The sequence below is a fragment of the Bos mutus genome, chromosome 7 (genome assembly GCF_027580195.1).
Source record: "Bos mutus isolate GX-2022 chromosome 7, NWIPB_WYAK_1.1, whole genome shotgun sequence".
In the NCBI taxonomy this organism is placed as follows: domain Eukaryota; kingdom Metazoa; phylum Chordata; class Mammalia; order Artiodactyla; family Bovidae; genus Bos; species Bos mutus.
Window position 1 is genome coordinate 71,305,045 of NC_091623.1, and position 23,079 is coordinate 71,328,123.

At 41.6% G+C, this 23,079-nt stretch overlaps 1 protein-coding gene across 1 annotated transcript in view; it reads right to left on the minus strand.

The window, feature by feature from the left end:
- The window catches only part of SNCAIP (synuclein alpha interacting protein), a 163,790-nt gene that overhangs the window by 56,718 nt on the left and 83,993 nt on the right, over positions 1-23,079 (minus strand). The window contains 1 exon segment of the mRNA XM_070374087.1: positions 8,312-8,384. Coding sequence (XP_070230188.1) covers positions 8,312-8,384 — 73 coding nt within the window.

A 23,079-nucleotide genomic window follows, 5' to 3' on the forward strand; every position in this document is an offset into this window, starting at 1 on the left:
CTGGATTTTTGTAGATGATTCTTTACTGCCTCTGAGAATCCTTCAACTATGAGATTCTAGTATCCTGTTTCTATTACATGACTTTAAAATTTTTTTCTTAGGGGAAGAGTCAGGGCAAAGGAGCTAAGTGGACAAAGCGCGTCCGTTCATTTTAAATAGGAAGAAAGAGCCCACTGGGAGACTAAAGAAAAAGGATAAGCTCTCAGCCAGAAGTGGGGTGCTCTCTGAGATGCTGAGAAACTCCAAAATCAGTAATGATGCTCCCCTCCCCAGTCATACCATTGCTGTGACTGTGAAGGCGGGGCAGGGAAAATCCCTCCTCCCTTATGACGGAGTGACTTCTGAGGAGGAAGTCACCTGGGGGCTGCACAAGGTCAAAAGCACTCAGGTTCTGTACCAGTTTTCCCATGACCCTGGGCTTCATTTTTCCCCCTACCTCCCTCCATGATGCTTATCTCCCTGAGTTCTCACCCTTCCTTACTGGGATTCCCTTGAACTCATTTCTACCAAGAGGAGATTTCTCCACCAGTTTTGAGTTCAGTAAAACCAAAATGGGGGGATGAGACTGGGTCTCTGCCCTGAATTTTTCTCCCTCTCTGACAATGCCTCATTCCTGACTTTCTTAACTGCACAACCTTCTAGACAATCAGGGAGGTGCAGGGCTTATATCCATGGCTAAGCAAAGGGAAGAAATATTCAAGTAAAGAAGGGGAAAAGATGCAATGTATTTAATCTCTGCCACTGCCAGCCCTTTACATTATTTTTGACAAGAGTTTTATTTTTAACTTCTCTATCACCCCCTGGTTCCTATCTTTCCCTGTACTGACTTCATATTCTTTCTTTCAGAAACATAAGCTAAATATGGGGTTATGTGTTAATCCGTAAGTGTTAATGGATTAAAAGCAGACAGAGGGGGCAGCTCTGTTTTCCTAAGATCTGTGGTTCATTCAAAGTGATGGCCATACACATTTTGTAACAGCAGAAAAAAGCAGTGGATAAAATGGCCCTTACATCATGGTGACAACCATACAAAAAATACGCCTCATGAAAAAATGCTAGAAAGAAATATAGTGATTTTGTTTTGGTGGCATGGTTAATTGTAGCTTTTACCTACCATTTAAAAAATGAATTATGTCACCGTTATAATTATAATTTTGTTAAAAAAAAAAAAATGACTAACATGCTCACCTATATGCTTTACTGTATGTAAATTTTTACTGTGGTTAAACAAGACATTTGTCATAAATGTCAGATTCTTTGCCATATCAGGTTGAAGTGTTCATTTTCTTGCCTGAGATCTTAACAAATCTGTTTCGCAATTCTTTGAGTTCATTTTATATTAGATCATGTGAAATGGATTAGTTAGTAGGCTTTCAATTTAAACTTCTATACCAACTTTCGTTTTCATGCTTTTAGGGAAACCTTAATAATATATAAACAGAAGGTTTATATATTTAGCATCATTAGCTATACCACAGCAGCACTGAAAGGATAAATTTCATGTCAATATATTATTTTTGGTGCTAGCCAAATCCTTGAAAAGTCTTAGAAAACCATGGATTTTCAAATGTTCAGGGTTTTTTTTTTTTTCCACAAAATTTGCATGCACAAAGGCTAAAAATATAGCAAATTCATAAGGTTTCTAAATAAACATCCAAAATGACTTTTACCAGATACTAACTGGTTCCAAATAGGAAAAGGAATACGTCAAGGCTGTATATTGTCACCCTGCTTATTTAACTTCTATGCAGAGTACATCATGAGAAACACTGGGCTGGAAGAAGCACAAGCTGGAATCAAGATTGCCGGGAGAAATATCAGTAACCTTAGATATGTAGATGACACCACCCTTATGGCAGAAAGCAAAGAGGAACTAAAGTGCCTCTTGATGAAGGTGAAAGAGGAGAGTGAAAAAGCTGGCTTAAAGCTCAACATTCAAAAATCGAAGATCATGGCATCCAGTCATTACTTCATGGCAAATAGATGGGGAAACATTGGAACCAGTGATAGACTGTTGGGCTCCAAATCACTGTGGATGGTGACTGCAGCCATGAAATTAAAAGACGCTTACTCCTTGGAAGGAAAGTTATGACCAACCTAGATAGCATATTCAAAAGCAGAGACATTACTTTGCCAACAAAGGTCCATCTAGTCAAGGCTATGGTTTTTCCAGTGGTCATGTATGGATGTGAGAGTTGGACTGTGAAGAAGGCTGAGCGCCGAAGAACTGATGCTTTTGAACTGTGGTGTTGGAGAAGACTCTTGAGAGTCCCTTGGACTGCAAGGAAATCCAACCAGTCCATTCTGAAGGAGATCAGCCCTGGGATTTCTTTGGAAGGAATGATGCTGAAGCTGAAACTCCAGTACTTTGGCCACCTCATGCGAAGAGTTGAGTCATTGGAAAAGACTCTGATGCTGGGAGGGATTGGGGTCAGGAGGAGAAGGGGACAACAGAGGATGAGATGGCTGGATGGCATCACTGCCTCGATGGATGTGAGTCTGAGTGAACTCCAGGAGTTGGTGATGGATAGGGAGGCCTGGCGTGCTGCGATTCATGGGGTTGCAAAGAGTGGGACACAACTGAGCGACTGAACTGAACTGAACTGAACTTTAAAAAGTATGATTTTTCTTTACTCAAATGGTCATACCAGTGATCTTCTCTACTATTTAGGTACTGAAATCCTTTCAGTGTCTCTTCTCAAACACACCCCAAGGCCATTTATTACTGTTACATAACCAAGTTTCCCAACCTTAGCACAACTAAGTTCTCCGATGCAAAACTGCATTAATATTTATCTGCCTTCTTTCATAAGAAAATTATATGAGCTGAGCAGATACATACTTGTAAGAATCACGAGACACTTAAACCATGAATTGAAACAAATGTGTATTTGAGTGTCCAATTAATTAAAAGAAACTCGAAGTCAATGAAATTGAATACATTTGATTTGAATACCATATGTCGATTTAACGCATTTAATCCTCATATGGAGGAAATGGAGAACAGAGTTAACACTCCCTGCCTTATTCTGTCGTCTTTCTCTACACGAGGAACAGGGATTAAGCAGAGAAAACATGCAAATGTTTTACAAATAACTCTCTCTTACAGGTGCAAAATTTTCAGACATAACATCCTTGGTGCTAATCCTTGCCTCACACCACTAGCCACGCACGGTTCCTGAGATCGCGACTATTCTTCAGCTGTTAAACTTCATAGGGGCTCTGCAGTCAGTAGACTTGCCTTCAAATGCGGAACTCTGGGAAAAGTATTTGTTCTCTGTGAGTCTCAGTTGCCTAGTCAATAAAATGGGCATTTATTTTCCTTATCAATAAAAAGACCATTAGTATAGTCTTTCCTGTGAGAATTATTTTGAAAGTAAAAGTGTAAAGTGTTTGTTGACCAGTTATGTGCAAATCTTTGCAACCCTATGGGCTGTAGTCTATCAGGCTCCTCTGTCCATGGAATTCTCCATGTAAGAATACTGGAGTGGGTTGCCATTCCTTTCTCCAGGGGGATCTTTCTGACCCCGGGATCAAACCTGGGTCTCCTCATCTCAGGCAGATTCTTCACTGTCTGAGCCACCAGGGAATTATTCTGAGGACAAATAAGCTGTGTTCAGAAGACCTTGCCTAATACCTGGTACACTGAGCACCTCAGACATACTGGGAGAGCTCAGTAATACCTGGACAACTCCAAAAACACCAAAGTTTGTTCTCAGGCGCCTAAGTCCTAGTTGTTCTTCTTCCTCCTGCCTTCCTCTGGTATCTGCAATTTCTTCACATTTCTTTTCAAAACCTTTTTTGCTGACAAAAATTCTGTTTAGTCATACAGTGGCTCAGACTGTAAAGAATCTGCCTACAACGTGGGAGATCTGGGTTCGATCTCTGGGTTGGGAAGATCCCCAGGAGGAGCACAGTTGACAGTATTACCCTGTCAGGGAAAATACAGATTTTAATAGGAATCCATGCCTTTGGCTATGGGAAGGGCACTCAGAGCAGACTCGTGGTGTCGGTGAGCAAATGGAAGGCACAGGGGGCCTGCCCCAGACCTCTGGCAGCACTCGGCCATTCGCATTTTCAGAGTCCATGTGGAGCTGGCACAGGGCCCAGGGATGCAAAGCGGGTAACCCTGGGCTGTATGTCTCATGGAGAAGCTTCCAAGGGCCTTCATCTGAACTCCTGCTCTTCTCGGAACACTTGGAAAAACAGGCAGAAAGGACAGGCACTGCTTGTGCCTCTGCAGCCCACTAGGGGTGGCAGGAAAGGTGTGTGCTAAGTTCTGAGGCTGATCAGTGGGGCTGACAGGTTCTGATCAGATCACACATGGGGAGGCCTCGGGTGCAGTTCTGGGTGCACCACTTTTAAGAGGGATGCTGATAAATGAAACGTCCACAAGAAAGCAAGAAGCCTGAGCAGGACGCACTCAAAACTGGGGAGGGAAATTTTAGTTTGGAGAAGACAAAACCAAGGGTGAATGCCATCTCCAGACACTTAGTGGCAGCACCCTTGCCCAGGAGGAACGGTCCTTCTCTACGGTTCCAAAGGGAAAATCAGGTATCAGGATGGACATCTGAGGGCCGCTGATTCTGGCTGAACAAAAATTAACCACTGATTTTGGCTGAACAAAAACTAATCTCTGTGAATAGGTGGCTTTGTGAGACTGTGAGCTCCCCGTCACTAACATGATGGGGTATAGGCTTGGATGATCCCATCAGCATAGTAACCATCACTTTCTAAGATCTGATGGGTTTGGGACTACAGTAGTATTACTTTTAGCCTTTTAAAAACTCACTTATAAATAATCAAAACATTTTTCATTTAAATTTAAAGAAAAGTTGAAAGAATAAAAAAAGTACAAAGAACACATGTATACTCTTTACCCACATCCATCGACTGTCAACATTGTACCCAACTGCTTTTATTATCTGCTCTTTCTCACTTTCTCTCCTTTTTAAACGACATGATTTTTAGGGATCCTTCTTCGAGAGTTATGACTCTAGGCTTCCTTCCAGGTAATAGGAATTCAGAAAAATTGGGATTCTGTTGGCAGTGCTCTTAAGAGGTCTTAGCATAAAACCTGAACTCCACGTTCCTTGACTCACAGGGCCCTGTAGAGTTTGACCCTCCCTGAATGGCTCCCTGGCCTCATCCTCATTTTGATCACCCCACCCCCCACCCCTCCACAGCCATACTGGTTTTCTTTTTCTTCTGCATCCACTAAGCTGATTTCTGACTCAGAGGCGCTGCACTTGCTAGTTCCTCTGCCTTGAATGCTCTCCACTGGCTTTCCCATGGCTGGGCCCTAGGAACACTCCCTGATCCCCAAACTCTTCTCTCTTCCCTACTATAAGTTAATTTGTCACAAGCCTCACATCACCTCATCACTATTGGGAATGATCTGGTTTATGTATTCATTTGCTTGCCTTTGTCTGTCACCCCCCAGGATGTAAGTACTTTGAGAACAGGGCCTGTCTATACCTTGTTTATTACCCTGTCTTCAGTGCACAGGACAGAAAACAAACAAGTTACTTGAGGAATGAATAAATAAAAGAATGAGTGGCTCCAAGAATAGCTATCTCATCAAAGACTTGTTAATACCAGGATGGACATTACTATTTGATGGCTTACACAGAAAGTGCCTAACAGACTTAAAGGTAAAGAGACACGTCTCTGTTGGGTGGGGTATGTTCACAGTCACTAGAAGTTTAGGGGAAAGTTCCCCCATCCAGAAGACGTGGACTTTTCTCAGGAGCCAATGTGTCTTCTGCTGCCATGGGTTCGAAAAGATTATCATAACAACGGATATCTGCAAGGGCTCCTGGAGCCAACTCCTCCTAGGTTGTTGAAACAAGAAAGACCTGGGGCTGGGATGGGGGGCCAGTGCGGGGAGCTGGGGACTATTTCTACATCTGGGGACTATTTCTATATCTGAATGCCCATGGAACTCATTGAGACTGGCTCAGTTCTTTCAGAAAGGGAAGGTGAAAACTTTACTATATTGAGATTTCTTTCAAAGGAGTTCACAGATAATTCTACAGTGGTGCTTTGGAGAGATTGATTTTTCGTGTGTTTCTTTTTCTAAGATCGCTCTTGCTCTATTAGGAAGTGTTTTACCAGCCTCCAAATGGTCCATCAAATTGGAGGTGTACATGTGATCCCATTAAAGAGGCCTGAGTTTTTCCCTCAAACATTCGTTTCTTGTCAGGTCTAATCATTGGTGATTACCTTGAGCATTGGATGTTTGCTCTGGGTGAGTCTGAAGGCATCTGAACTTGAAATTGGCCTCCTTCTCAACCACAGAAGAAATCTGTAACAGCGCCTATTGTGGAAGTGGCTACAAGTCACATGACCTGGAGAAAAATGGAATAAACCACCCCTAGGAAAATTATTTTTAAAAGTTTCGGTTAATTCACTTAACTTGGTAAGCAAGAAAAACTATTTAACAGAGAACAAATTTTCCACTTCACTGGTGAGGGAAAATGCTAGCTTTTAAAGTTTTAAAATATCCTGAAATTAAATTACTATCCCTAAGTCTAGCTATCTGATAGTATAAGGAATGTATAAGAGAACAGACTCCAGAGACAGACTTCCTGGAGTTTGAATCCCAACTCCGTAATGTAATTGCTGTGTGACTCTGGGTAAGATAATTAACTTCTCTGCTCCGTGCCTCAGTTCGCCCATCCATATAATACAAACATCCTAATGGTACTTAGTTCACAAGGATTTTAGGATTGAGTTAACACAAGTAAAGGGCTTACAGCTGTACCTGGCACATTAAGCACTACTGAAGTGTTTGCTATTAAGTCTTCTTTCTTACTCTACATCTTCAACTTAAAAAAAAAAAAAGAAAATCTTGTATCTCCAAAGTACCTTCAGATACATCACCTAATTTTGATACTAACAGTAGCCTAGCAACACTGGCAGAAAAATTTTCTTTTTTATTTTATAGATAATGAGTCACAGGCTCAAGGTGGGATAGAGGGTAAAGGACTGCATGCTAACTCAGATGGAGGTCTTGGACTCTGAGGCTGGGGGCCTGTCCACTGAATCTGCTGCCTTTGTCACTGATCACAGGGTTCAACTCTAAATCTGGGGATGGCTTTTAAGGAGGCACATTCTGATAAGTCTTGTGATCAAAGCCTCTGTTAACCCCATAGAAACTTGAGTGTGCTTGAAAAAAAAAAAAAAATTAATGGAGGTAAGTGAAAACTTTCATTTGCACTTCAAACTATCTTCCATGAAGATTCTGACCCAGACAATGAAACATTACTTTCACTCACACAGAAAAACAAAGAGATAAACAAACCTAGATAGACGAATTATTTTCCCCACCTCATCTAAACAAACTGTCGATAGTAAACAAACGATCCAGAAGAAAAGTAAATAAGTTTTGTACAGTTGTTTCAGTTCAAAAGGCCTAGAATTCTCATAGCTGTATAGGTAGGAAGATCTATTTATTTTCAAACACGATGCACCTAATTCAAGGATTATCTTAAGTCTCCCATCATCTGCAGTTCTTAGGATTCTAGTTACTATCAGAGGTCCCGCTTTGGCAAGGTTAATGGTGATGCCTTAGAGTAATTAGTTGGAAAAATAACAAACATCATTTCATAGTTTAATGCTATGGTATCATTCCCATCAATATCCTTTTTTATTTTCATTTTTTGCCCATCACAGAGAGAAAAGCAGAGAGGCTTAATTTGATTTTCAGAAGGAAAAACAATCCTGAATGTACTTTTATTTTGGTCGAGGGTGGGGGGCGGTGCAAGGAGAAAAGGTCAGCCAGCTGGTTTTCATCTATATGCCATAATTCTCTGTTTAGTTTACACTATTAAACTCCAAAGCTTTGCTTTAATCTTAACTGTTACAGTATGCCTTACTGCAGATTCTATCATGTCGCATCCCTGATAGGATTTCAGACTTTGGCAAAGCACCATCCCCCAAGTTGGTCCTTGCCATCTGGGTAGTAAACGTATCCAACATTTTTTCATTGGCGCCTGCATCATTATGTTTTGTCACCAATGGTTTCTCGGGTTTGCAGTAAATTGCTGCGTATACTGTGGTTTGGAGCCACCACGATGATCGCCTACATTTATTTGTATACAACTGGGTCCTCATCAGGGCCTCCCTGTCCAGTTAGTCTCTGGAGGATGACCTAACATCTGTTTGTTGGGGGTGGGTGGTGAATGGAGAAGCCATAAAAGAAGAAGAAAACAGAAAGCAGGAGCAACCAATTTGATGGGGGAAGAGATTCCAGGAGGAGTCCCCCACACTCTAAAATGCAGGTTAAAAAGAGATGAGTGAAACTTACCTGATCTGTCTTCATTTTGCGAATCACATCTTCGGCACAGTTCCGGGATGGTCTTGAGTGATGTGACTGAATACTGAACAGGAAGCCAGAGGAAAAAGAGTGTAAAGTAACAGTTTAAAACAAGAGCATTATATTCACTCAACTGGCCAGAAAACCAAAACACAAGAAGTGATACTTGAGTACAACATGTATGTCCAGAAAGTCTAAGTTTACACTAAATGGACTGCTTGGTGATCTGGCTGTAGCCCAGACTCTACCTATAAACATGTAAGTAGATGCAGATTAAAAAGAGGTCTGGACAGTCCTTTAACAAATGAGGTGGGGTATAGCCAGCAGATATTCTATTTCTTCTGCTACTTGTGGAAGATGGATTTTTCTGAACCTTGACAGTTTCCAGAAGATGGCCATAATATTTGCACTCTGAATCCTAAGAGTGAATCTATGTATGGAAAAAAAAAGTCAAGAAGAGGAGCACCCGGCTTCCTACAGCAGCCAGGGTAGCCAGGATCCATCTCTCCTGAACTACAGAAATGTCCCTAATGCTGCCACAAATCATACTATGATCTCCATGGGAAATATCAGGATAATGCTATGAAAAGCGAGAAGAGCACGGTTCTGTTTGAAAGCTCATCTGTTTCACAGATAGATTAGTCTAAATTGAAAGAAACCACCCTTCAGGCTCTGTCCCAGCACCAACTCAGGGGCTGCTATCAGGATGATAGATTATGACATAAAGGGCATAAAATCAGAGGAGCTACAACAAATGTAAAATCAATAGTTATAATGTATAGGAATGACATTTGATGCCAATTAATCTTTCTTTGGAGAAGGGTGTTTTAAAACAATGTAAATAGGATGAACTCTTTCTTTAATCAAAGGCCAAGTCAGGGACGGTCTTCAATCATACTTTAATTCATAATATATAGCTTCCTAAAAAGTTTACTCCGCACCTTTAAGAACGATGCTCTTATGTAAATGAGCATGGATTCTGAATGACTTCACGTTGCAAAACTGGGAGGGGGATTGAGAAAAACAAAAACATTTAATCTAAAAGAAAAATGATCACGAGAAGCTCATTAGGATTATTCCAGCATTACAAGTGAGGGATGTGTATTTGGGACACATTTGTCTATAGGAAGGTGCTTCAGTTAGCTTGACGTTGATGGATGAAGCAGTGTCTACACTGAGCTCCCCCACGTCCCACCCCTGCACTTTCCATGCAGCATCAGGACAGCAAGACAGAGGGAGGGGCAGTTGGAGCTATTGTCAGTTAGCCAATTGCACATCACAAACAAATTAAATTTCCAGTACTTCCACGTGAAGAATGAAATCCCAGATGACTAATTAGAGAAATGACTCTTACCTGCCTGATGCAATAACATCCTGTTTATGTTGGCTATTCCTCAGAGACTACAGGTGTTTTAGCAAACCCGTTCACATCCTCCAGGGAAGGAGGACGGCCTCTTAAGCCAAAAATGAACTCCATGGAAGTTTTTCCCCTTCTACGTTAAGTTCTCTGGGTGTGGGAGGTAACACAGGTACAGAAGCATTTTTCTTGTTACTAGTAAGTTACCTTCTGTTTCTGGCCAAGTACAAGCTCTCTAAGGAAATCTGGTAGCTTCCTGAGGCCAGCTGGTACAGGTTAAATAATTACACAGTCTGTGATTCAATTAAAACTGGGCCTTTTGTTTCAGCTGCCATCAACTCCATGAAAGCACCCTTTGGCAAAGTCTTACCCTCTCTCTCTTTTTTCCCTGTTCTTCCGAGGCAAAATCTCAGACAGGAAATTTCAGATTGATCATGTTTAAATATAGTCAATGGTAAATTCAATAAGTTGCTCAGTGGGCCTAATGGTAAGTATTTGATTTAACTGGGTGTGCTGCTATCTGCATTTCCAGCCACATGCATCCTAACTGCCACCTCCCATCTGTCAGAAATGTCAGAACCTATGATTTATTAGCTGCACCTTCAGCTCCTCCAGAGTGATTGCAAAGGTCCACAGTATGCAATCACTTTTAATTTGATGAGGTTTCCACTTCAACAGCCCACAGGATGCCTGGTTGGTACAGGGACTGAGCTCCGGAGATGAGCCTGGCTGAGCCCCATCCACTGTCTCGATCTGTTTCACTTCTGGTGGCTCTGCCTCTCACCCACAGGCACACAGGAAGTCACTTTTGGGAAGGTATCTATCTTAATTCTTTGGGAATATGGCATTGTAGAAAAAGTCATGTGCTTGCTCCTGGTCATGGAAATAAATAGTAATTGAAGACAAAGATGATGTGTTGGCCAGAAAAATCAAAGTTTGGATAATTATAAGAATATATGGAATGTCAAATTCAGCAATGACTCTAACCTACACTGCAAACAAATCTATAAGAACACACGAGGGAAAAAAAAATCAATTTGTGGATTTGTTTCAGCAAGTACACTGCTCTTTGGATACAAGATAAAACTTAAGAGAGTGCCATACAGATGGTTAAGTTGTGATATGAAGAGATACAGCAGAAATCAAAATTCACAAAACTGACACAAAAAAATAATTTTCATATCTGGGAATAAGCAAACAACCCAGGAAATCTCCTTTCACAAATGCACCGTGATACCATCTGGGAGCTGAGAGGAAAGCTTTCCCAGGACGTCACCCGGGTTCACAGGACAGATGGCTTTTTATAAGGAGCTGTTAGGTCACCAGCCCACCTATTCTCAGGACAATGGCCAGCTCCCAGGGTAGCCATGACTGTTATTTTGGCCCTAAGAGAACGAAAGCCCCGTTTCTGTCCTGTGTCTTGACCTCAACCCAAGCCTTTATATTGTGTTCCCTTGATTCCTATTATCCTTGAGTGACAAGAGAGGAGAGGGGCCTTGGAGATGGCCAAAAAGTACTATATTTCCTATCTCTGTGTTGCATTCTAATTTTTTATTTTTCTAAGCATCTTTAGAGGAAGCAATATTTTTGATTCAAACTTCTTTTCCACCCCTCCAGCATGCTCCAAGGAAAGCCCCCGCCAAAGACTGAACAGTTGCCTCCACTTCTTCCATGTCCCTGTGCATTCAAAGTTTAGTTTCCCTTCAGTTCCTTTACTCCGGGGCCTCCTTGCCTGCAACACTTTCTTCTGGCCGGGCAAATGCTACTGCTCCTCAAGGCCAGCTCCTCAAGGCCAGGGTTTCACAGAGTTCTACATTCTCTGTGAAACCCTGCCTGATTGCTTCAGCCCTGACTGAACATACTCTTCCTGAAAAATTAGTTAATTATTTAAAATTGAAGTATAGTTGACTTACAATGTTGTGTTCACTACTGCTGTGTATAACAAAGTGACTCAGTTTTATACATATACATATATACACACATTCTTTCTCATATTCTTTTCCATTGTGGTTTATCATAGGATACTGAATACAGTTCCCGCCAAGGACTTTGTAGTTTATCCATTCTACATATACCAGTTTGCATCTGCTAATCCCAAACTCCCAATTCAGCCTCTTCCAACCCCCTCCCTCTTGGCAACCACCAGTCTATTTTCTGTGTCTGTGATTCTATTTCTGTTTCATAGATAGGTTCATTTCTGCCATGTTTTAGATGGATGCAACTAGGGACTATCATGGGCTTCCCTGGTGGCTCAGCTGGTAAAGAATCTGCCTGAAATGCAGGAGATCTGGGTTTGATCCCTGGGTTGGAAAGATCCCCTGGAGAAGGGAATGGCAACTCACTCCAGTATTCTGGCCTGGAGAATTCCATAGACTTTATAGCCCATGGGGTCACAAAGAGTTGGACATGACTGAACAACTTCCACTTGATTTCACTTCACTTTTCAGGGACTACCAGGCTAAGTGAAGTAAGTCAGAAAGGGACGCTTTTCTGCCCTTGAAAAGAAAACCTTGTCGTGTGCTCTGTCATTCCCCTGTGCTGTGTTGGCTCCCACATGTGCCTGAGGGAAAGGATGATGTCTTTAGTATATATGGATGGCACACAACAACTTATTCATGGTCTGAAATGCTAAGCTATACACACATATGATTAATCCTGGGACATAATATTATAGACGGTCAAGCAAGTCCTTTCATATTTAGGTTGTGAGTGGGAATTCCTTCCATGCTTCTGTACTTGCTCTAAAATTACTTAGCTTTCTAAAATGTAAGTTTGACTAGGGTGCTTCTCAGTTTCAAATCTTCAGTGGCTCTGCCCTGCCCCTAGAAGAATGATCAACAGGCCTTAGCATGGCATGGGCAGCCTTCCATGAGCTTGGACTCATCTCTCACCATTGTCCTCTTCTGGTTGCAATAATACTAAGTTTCTTGTGGATCCCTCATAATATCTTCTCTGATCCTCCCAAGTGGAACTTACCTCACCTTTCAAAGTGTGGTGGCCAGACCAATGGCATTAACACCATTTACGAACTTGTTAGGAATTCACATTCCTGGGCCCCACCCCAGAAACTTTAAGGCAGGGCCCAGCAATCCAGGAAAGACTGACAGCAGGAAGACAAGGGGGCGACAGAGGATAAGATGGCTGGGTGGCATCATCAACTCAATGAACATGAGATTGAGCAAACTCCAGAAGGTAGCAGAGAACAGGGAAGCCTGGCATGCTGCAGCCCATAGAGTCGTAAAGAGTGGGACACAACCGAGCTGCTGAACAACAGCAGCAATCTGTGTTTTTACAAACCATTCAGGTGATTCTGATGCCTAGTAAAGCTCAAGAACCACTGTTCTTTCTTTCTTTATCTTGGCCATATGTTCAGTACAGAATCCATCATGTGACATTTCATCTATACCTTTACATAATGTCTTTCTCTGCTTCCTGAGGGTATGGACAATATTTTATTTACCAGATACTAGGTACTTACTGAACTGAGTAAAATGAAATTTTCCTAGGAAGCTCATGATACTGGTGGCAATACTAATGCTAATAATGGTAGTGCTAATTTATATAGCACTAATCTTAAGAAACCATGTGCACGTTAGTCGCTCAGTTGTGTCTAACTCTTTGCAACCCCATGGACTCAAACCCATCAGGCTCTTCTGTCCATTGGATTTTCCAGGCAAGAATACTGGAGTGGGCTGCCATTTCCTTCTCCAGGGCATCTTCCCTGGAGAAGGACCAGGGATCAAATCTTCCCGACCCAGGGATGGAATCCAGGTCTCTGCATTGCAGGCAGATTCTTTATCCTCTGAGCCACTGGTAGTATTCAGTAATATTTATATAGCACTAATCATGTTAGAAAATGCCATACCTACCAGTCTAGCAATGTAATCAGGACATATTTAAAAGAATAAACACTTCTAATATATTCACAGCATGAATGGCAGCTGATGCCTTAGCCTTTTGTACAGAGACAATGGATTTGGAGCCAGAAGCTCTGGATTCAAGTCCTACTTCTGACATTTATTAACTCTGTAGTTCTGGGCAGAGAAATCATTTCTAATCTCTGAAGCTCAGTTTCTTTATTCAGAAAACACAGATAATCAGATGAGATTATGTAAGTGAATCTGCAAGCTATAAAATGATGTGAAATGTTCTGGTCTCTTCTCTCTAATTCATCTTCCTTGTGTGTACCACAGCTCTTCCCTCCTCATCTTTGTGCCTCTCATAATTCGCAGTTCAGGAGATCAAGACTTGAGAACTGATGAGCCAGGAAGAGGGGTGGCCAGGCTGGGACTGGAAAGGAAAGGAAGGACAGCCCAGCCTGTCTCAGCACTTTATTTCACTTCTTTGGTCTTTCCTTCCAAGAGAACCCATGCCCAAGAACAGACACTGAAACTCAGCTTCACAAACTACACAGAGTTGCTATGATGTTAAGATGATCCTACACATCCCAACGTTGTCACTCTGCCATGCAAAACAGTTTGAACGTGCATGGGATTCATAATTACAGGCTGTGACTTCTACACTGGGCTTTGGGGACCTCTGACCACCCTACATACTATTCAGGGCTGAAAGCTTTGGCCCTTGCTCCTGAGAACTGGAGCCAGTTGGGTGAATGAGCAGACATTACTCAAATGGTCATGAGCCACAGAAAATGAAAGAACTAAAATCCTAACACTTTTTCAAGCTAGAGACTTTTAAGCAACTAAGGCCACATTGAGTTTCCAAAAGAAATAATTAGGCCAGTCATCCAAACAACTATCCTGAAATTCGTGGTTTCTCACGTAGCTTTCCAAAATGCAAGCAGGCATCTACACAGTCACACACTAAAAATGACAAAAATGTGTACAAAGCTGGTAGGGAAAGCAAAGGCACACAGCTGAACAGAGACTTTCAGAAGTGCAATATTTTCCTAAAACTGTGACCTCCTCTCCAATGGCCCAACTCAAGGCAGCAGCATCCTGACTTCACGCCCTCCCTAACAGATCGTGCTCTGTTTTCCCTTCTCTGGGGATGTGGTGCTCACAATCCACACCTTCATCACACTAGCCTGCTGTTACGGCTCAGAACTCATTCTCTCCCATCTCCTTGGACTCATGCTCTCTCCTTCTCTCAGCCACACTCTCAACATCAGCTCTCTCCTCTGATCCTACAGAATTAAACAAGCACCCCCACCGCCTCAAGACACACTGCCTCCTCAGCTGGTCATGGGTGGAGTTTCCTGCTCAGGTGTTCACAGCCATCGTTTTTTAAAGAATTGCCTTGGTTCCTGTCTCCACTTCCTCAGTTCTGCATTCACTCCTCCAGCCACAGCACTGTGGTATTTGTGCCCTCACCCACAGGCATTGCTCTTATTGTGGCCACCAGTGAGTTTTAACTGGAAAATCCAGGGGCACTTTTCAGACATTGCTCTTTCTAATCACCTATTTCCCACGCTTGACCATTGTAAGTGGTCCTTTACATTCTTTAAATCATCACTCCCCCTCTTTCTATCTCCCTAAGTTTCCTCTTTGAAGGAATATCTTTGAAAACTTCTTTCCTGTCTTCTTTGGAGAAGCTTCTTTTTCCTCCTTCCTCACAGGACACACTTCTGCACAGTTCCTTTCTTGGGACATTCTTCCCTTTTCATATTCTATGCTTCTCAGGTGACCTTACTGATTCCCACAGTTTCAACCATTAGCTCTACATAGTATAGACACTGGTCATCTACATATTCATATATATATCCCATGCATGGAAATTCCTAAAGAGATGGGAATACCAGATCACCTTACCTGCCTCCAAAGAAGCCTGTATGCAGGTCAAGAAGTAACAGTTAGAACTAGACATGGAACGGTTTGGTTTAAAATTGGGAACGGAGTACATCAAAGCTGAATATTGTCACCATGCATGTACAGTCCATGGGGTCACAAAGAGTCGGGCACAACAGATTGATTGAACCAACCTAAGCAGAGTACATCATGCGAGATGCTGGGCTGGATGAATCAGAAGCTGGAATCGAGATTGCGGGGAAAAATTTCAAAAACCTCAGATAGGCAGATGATACCACTCTAATGGCAGAAAGTCAAGAGGAACTATAGACTTTCTTGATGAGGGTGAAAGAGGAGAGTGAAAAAGTTGGTTTAAAACACAGCATTCAAAAACTAAGATCATGGCATCTGGTCCCATTACTTTATGATAAATAGATGGGGAAAAAGTGGATATGGTGACAGATTTTCTTTTCTTGGGCTCTAAAATCACTATGGACAGTGACTGTACCATGAAATTAAAAGATGCTTCCTCCTTAGAAGAAAAGCTATGACAAACCTAAATAGCCTATTAGAAAGCAGAGACATCACTTTGCTGACAAAGTTCCGTATAGTCAAACCTATGGTTTTTCCAGTAGTCATGTACGGATATAAAAGTTAGACCATAAAGAAGACTGGGTGCCAAAGAACTGATGCTTTTGAACTGTAGTGCTGGAGAAGACTCTTCAGAGTCCCATGGACAGCAAGGAGATCAAACCAGGTAATCCTAAAGGAAATAATCCCTGAATATTCATTGGAAGGACAGATGCTGAAGCTGAAGCGCCCAAACTTTGGCCACCTGATGTGAAGCGCTGACTCACTGGGAAAGACCCTAATGCTGGGAAAGATTGAAGGCAGGAAGAGAAGGGGGCAACAGAGGATAAGATGGTTAGATGTCATCACTGACTCAATGGACATGAGTTTGAACAAACTCTGGGAGATAGTGTAGGACAGAGAAGCCTGGTGTGCCACAGTCCATAGGGTCACAAAGACATAGGGTTGGACATGATTCGGTGACTAAACAAATCCCGTGTGTGCATGCTCAGTCACGTCCTGACTCTTTGTGATCCCATGGATGTAGCCCACCAGGCTCCTCTGTCCATGGGATTTCCCAGGCAAGAATACTGGAGTGGGTCGCCACTGCCTTCTCCAGGGGATCTTCCTGATCCAGGGATTGAACCTGCATTTCCTGCATGTTCTGCATTGCAGGAGGATTCTTTACCATTGAGCCACCTGGGAAGTCATATATATCTCAGTCTGTTTTAAATATATAATTCTTTCCACCATTCAGACTCTATTAAAGAAAATTATTATAAATTATCCTATTTTAAATGCATTTGATTTTTGCTCTTACTCCTTGTTTTTATCCTATGTTCCAAGAGGTATTTAAAAAATTGATGTGTCAAATTCTTCCATGCTAAAACACTGCTTGCTGTTGGTATTTGGGAAAACTCAGTAATTCTCTCTGACCATATTAGAAGTACACCAGGAATGACTCTATTGTAACGTTAATATGTGCAGTCAGACAAAAGATGAAAATCCACATTGGTGAAGGGACGATGAGACCACAGAATTGAATGATCCTCTTCTACTGCAGGGAGTGGTTGTGGATGGGAAAGGACGTGGGTGAATGAGTGTGGCTATAGGCGACCAAGGGGCTGAGGTTTTTTTTCATTTTTCAATTCAGTAGTTACATACTTGGATTCTATAGCTAGACTGCACATGTTATAGCCTGACTTCACCGTTTTCCAGCTAATTAATCTTAGTTACTCAATCTCTGTATATTACAAGTTTCTGTAAAATAGGTACTAATGGTATCTACATCAGAATGTGGCTGTGAAGATTATGAGGTAATAATGAAAAATATCAGGAATGGTGTCTGATGCATAGCATGTGTTCAAAAATTGTTAGTTATCATTATTATTTAATTAAAAAGTATAAAAAATGAGCACTTAGAAATGAAGCTAAAATAATGGTAACTATTGAGGCAAAAATTACAAACTATGAAAGATTTAGAAAGCAAGTTATCTTACAGTAGAGCAGATGACCAACTACAAGCCTTATTTGACTTCAATGATTGTGTACTTTTAATTGTGAGTCAATAATCAATCACTACCAAAATATAAAGACTGACTTCAAGAATGGCGTTTGATACTATAATTAATTGTGACCTAATATTTAAGTTAACCTGACATTTCATAATATGCTCAACTGTTATCACAGGGTATGGTAAACTCTGTGAGAACATAGGATACATCTGTGTCATTCACCTCAAGTCTAGAACCATACCTGGTGCACTGTAAATGTTTAATATATGCCTGTTGAGTAGACTTGTATAACATGTACTTGTTCATAAATGGTAAACGGTTTGTATAAATAATCCGCATAGTCAACTTAATAAGTGTCATGACTTGGGCAAGATGAAAACTATTTCCAGAGTAAGAGAAGGGCAAAACAGTAAATCAACCAATTATTCATTCTGCTAGGAAATCACTCCATATCTATAAGATTGCTCTCTACCTTCTCGGGTAGGGATGTCAGTCAGGTCCAAGTTTGGCGTCTGGGGACTTGGGTTCTAGGCCTGCACTCTAACACTAGTTATGGGACATAAATTTGAAATTAAATTTTGCCTGGATTAGATTATTTTTAATTCCTTTCCTGGCAGGTATTAAGAAAATGGTAAGACATATATAATATGGTGAGCTGGAGAAGGGACCAATGAGAGGTAATTGAGACTTGGATACAGGACACTACAAAAAGAACACTGCCAAAGTTGGGGCATTCCGAAGAGCTGATGAAACAAATCCTACTGAGAAGCACTTTAGAGAAGTTTGAACGGAAATAAGAGCAGGGTGATGGCTCGAAAGGGCAGGGACAGCGAAGAGATGGAGGCGATCTGAGGCCCCTAAACGTCTTAGTAACCTTCTAGGAAGCACCAAAGAAAGATAACAGGGTTTTAGAGCCGTGCGAGAGAGGAGGGACAAGCAAGGTTCTCTGTACCTTGAGTATCTTTCTAAGATTTTTTTCACACCTAAAACTGGAACAAAAGCTGTACTCTTTATCCACCCCGACTCAGTGCCTGGGTCCATGTGATAAGCCCTTCGGGCCCTTTCTCAAGGTCTCCCACTACCCTGAAGCACTTCTTGGTCAGAATGTAAAGAAATCTGGAAAGTGTCAGTGGGATGAGTTGAGCAAAAGGTGATGTACGCATGAAGGGGGAAGGGGGGCTGGTATTTTAGTGTAAGTGATGCCCAGTCTGTGGGACGGAAATGTGAAAACTCACTCAGAGTGAGATTTATTTGCCATAAGAATTTATTTTTCTACCAGTGGTTTAAGCACTTTGCTAGCTTGCTCAGTCGCTTCAGTCGTGTCCTACTCTTTGCGACCAACTCTTAATAGCTCACCAGGCTCCTCTGTCCATGGGATTCTTCAGACAATACTACTGGAGTCAGTTGCCATGCCCTCCTCCAGGGGATCTTCCTGACCCAAACCCATATCTTCTGTGGTTCCTGCACTGCAGATGGATTCTTTACCCCTGAGCCACTGGGGAAGCCCCTTAAGCACTTTAGGAAAATGAATCCACCTAAGTCTGTACTATTACCCTGGGCGGCAAGGGCTTGGGTCAAAAGGGATAATAAAGTGAAAGGACACTTATTAACCTTGATCTCATCTGATTTGCACAAAACGTATGCTATGTGATTGCCAAAAATGTCAACTTTCACCAAAGCTGCAGTCATGGTGATACAGAAAAGCAATAAAAATTCCTGTGCTGAGGAATAAAGCATTGTACTTAGTTCTATTTATGTGCGTGTGCACACATGCCTGTGTGTGTCTATTTACATGTTTGTATACATGTTGGAGAAGGAAATGGCAACTCCAGTGTTCTTGCCTGGAGAATCCCATGGACGGAGAAGCCTGGTAGGCTGCAGTCCATGGGGTCACACAGAGTCGAACACGACTGAAGCGACTTGGCAGCAGCAGCATACATGTTTGTATGTACATGTAGGTATTTGTATAAATATATGCATATACATATATATGCACTTGTGTCTGCATATGAATAGAAGTGTGAGTTTATGTATGGACATAAATATACATTTCATATCTTCTCCATAAAATACAGGACAATAGGTAGAGATGGATTATTATGACTTAACAGATGGAAAAACTGAGGAACAATTAAATTAGGAGGGTTGCTTAAGTTCTCCTAGCTTCTTTTATTTTATTAATATTTATTTATACTGTATATCAACTCCTTTACTTTTGATAAGCACTCTACAATCACTTCAGTGACAGCTAGGGATAGTGATGGGTAAGATGACTGGTCCAGAGGAGATTTTATTAAACCAAATTGCTCAAAAGAGAAAAAGTAACACAAACAGTTCTGTTTTGAAATCCTGACCCTCCTACTTATCTATCTGTAACCCTGTGAAAGTCAGACTATCTCTCTAAGCCTCATTATTTCATCTGCCAAACAGGGGATTAAAAATAGGGCCTGCCTTGCAGAGCTGATATGAGGATTAACCAGGACCAATGATTTAAAGAGTTGCGGTGCGTGGCGCAGCCAACATTTGATGGCTCACGAGTGGAGCACTGCAGTGGATCCATGGTTTGGCCTCTACTTTGTTCAGTCCTGTGTATAATCTTATTTTTGAGGACAGCAAATTGGCCTCTCTTCATAAAATATACATCACGGCTACTAAGAACTCTATAGTAAAATAATATTCCAGGGCATTTTCCCTTTGTAAGACAGAGAGAGCTGGCTTCCATAGGAATACAGAAGGAACTCTGTAAACCATCTGCAGCAACAGAAAAGTCCAGCTTTGAACCCCTGTGTCTGTGTGTGTCGTCATCTCGCCCTCATAGACCCTCAGTCACTGCACAATGTTCTGCCCTTTCAGATGGCAGAGTTACAAGAATGTATAGTTTAAACTCTGCATTTTGCAAAAGATGAGCATTATTTTTGAGTCTGGGAAACTTCAAAATAATTTGATTGCCTTCTGTGTTTTGTCTCATTAGGCAAAGGCAAAAAAGCTTTGCTTTTCTGTACCAATATACAGCTTGTGTTTTAATTAAAACAAGAACTAGGCTCATGACCAGGGGGGAAAATCATGAAACAGAAACCCTATAATACGTAAAAGGGCTACGGTTGGAGAGTAAGAAGAGGAGTTTTAAACTTGGGCATCTCTTCTGTAAACATCTTTTTCAAATGTATTATGCATTTCCCTTCCCCCTTCCTGCCACTAAACCAGGAAAGAAGCATAAAGGCTGTCAGAAAAGGTTGTTTACAGAATTTCAACAACACAGGCAGGTTTATGGGAGACAACATTTCTTGTTGGGCTTCCCGGTGCAATGATAAAGAATTCGCCTGTCAATGCAAGAGGCACAAGAGATGTAGGTTTGATCCCTGGGTTGTGAAGATTCTCTGGAAGAGGAAATGGCAACCCACTCCATTATTCTTGCTTGGAAAATTCCATGGACAGAGGGGTCTGGTGGGCTACAGCCTATGGGGTCGCAGAGTTGGACATGACTGAGAGAGTATGCATGCACACACATTTTTTTGTTATACCAGTGAATTAGCAAGTTGAACACATCTTTGTGGGGATTTTTTCCCCTAATGTTAGCATTTGAATTATATCCACTTAGCCCTTAAAGCAGATGTAAATTTATTGCCCCTAGGTTACCTAAATAGACTGAGAACAATCATTTCAATATTTTAGAGGCTATGTCCATTTCTTTTCCCATGAAGACATTATATAGGCTAATACATTCTGACATGTTTAAGGTCTTAAACCTGGATGAGATGGAACAACTATAAAATAATCTACCATCTCAGAGGATGCCAGTTAGAGTTTCTTTAGTTTTAAGTGGACTGAAATAGACCAGGACTGTTCATCCTCAGCACTGCCAGCATCTTAGGCTAGATAACTCTTTCCGGTAGGGTATTTTCCTAGGCATTGCAGGATGTTTAAATCCATCCCTAGTCTCTGCCCACCAAATGCTGGTTATACCTCCTGTTATGACAATCAAAAACATCTCCAGGTATTGTTAAACGTCCGCTGGGGGAAGGGTAAAGTTGCCCCAAGTACTGGGGCTAAAGGCAGATATTCCAAAGACAGTGCTCCTAATTCAGTGGATGACGTTGGGCAAGTTAAACAACTCACACCTCAGTTTCCTCATCTATAAAAAAAATAATAATTTTCCCTTCTTCAGAGAATTATTGTGAGTATTAAACAAGATAATGCATATCCCCTGGGAAGTGCTCAATGTTAACCATTATCATTAGTTTATCAAGTCTATGCAATTTCATTTTTTCCCTTCTGGTTTCAGTTTAAATGCAGGTTAAAGATCCAAACAATAGGAATATATCTAAAGGGGGTGAGTTTGAGTGCAGTTACACAGTCACAGATGGAGATCTTTACTTATGTTTCAGAGTGGTCAGGCTATAGAAGCTCAACTATTGCATAATTCTGAATCCTAATTTGCTAAACAGCTTCAGTTATTGCTTAACATATTTTATTATCTTTCAAGTGGAGATTCCTAATTCATCAAAATTATGGGCTGCTGCCAGATGACTCTTCTATAAACACAACTGCTCTATTGTATTTTTTTTAAAAGTCTTGACATGATGCCTGGTCTTTTCCCTGGAGTTCTTTCTTCACCATTGGTCATATAAATATTATTGCAGCATTCATTGAAATAATAACAAAAGCTACCATTTTTAAGAGCAACTTACTGTGTGCCAAGATAAGTGCTTTCCGTATATTACTATTTCACTGAATCCTCGAAACAATCTTAAAAATGAGGTGGGTATCTCAGCAAGGCAAAGTTACAGTGCTACAGCCAGCAAAGGTCAGGACGAGGCTGCAGCCCACGCTGGTGCCTTCAAAGCCTACGCGCCACCCTGAACTGAGAATCGTAACATGTGTCCCTTTCTGAAACACTTTCTACGTTACTCCCACCACCCACATCATCGTTCACTTTCCTTGCTTTTCTCCACTCAACTCAAGATACCTGGAGGGGAGTGGTTTTAAAAGAACCAGGCTGTGATCCACATTAATTATGGGGCTTCCCAGGTGGCTCAGTGGTAAAGACTCCACAGGAGACGTGGGTTCCATCCCTGAGGCAGGAAGATCCCCTGGAGGAGGAAATAGCAGCCCACTCCAGTATTCTTGCCTGGGAAATCCCATGGTCAGAGAAGCCTGGTAGGCCATAGTCGATGGGGTTGCAAAGAGTTGGGCACAACTAAGTGATTGAGCATGTATGCATAGTGATTTAAAAAGGGAGAGGGATACCACTCACTTCACATCCATCTTAATGAGGACTAATAATTTTCCGAAAGCTCAAAGAGGGAAAGGCTGAATTCACATATAGGAAAAGGTAGGCAGATTCACCCACGGCTGAATAAAATGGGTGATTCATCAAACGCACCCCAGGAATCCAATTCTTACATAGAGTATGCATATTTCACTTAAGGGAAGGAGTAAAGTAGAAGAATAACGCTGCTGCCAGAGGCATGTGAAAGCCTATGTTTTTGAGACAGTTGCCACTGGTGACCAAAAACCAAGACATCAATGGAAAGTAAGGTCAGAAAGTAGGTCCGTGTTGGCCCTGAGACG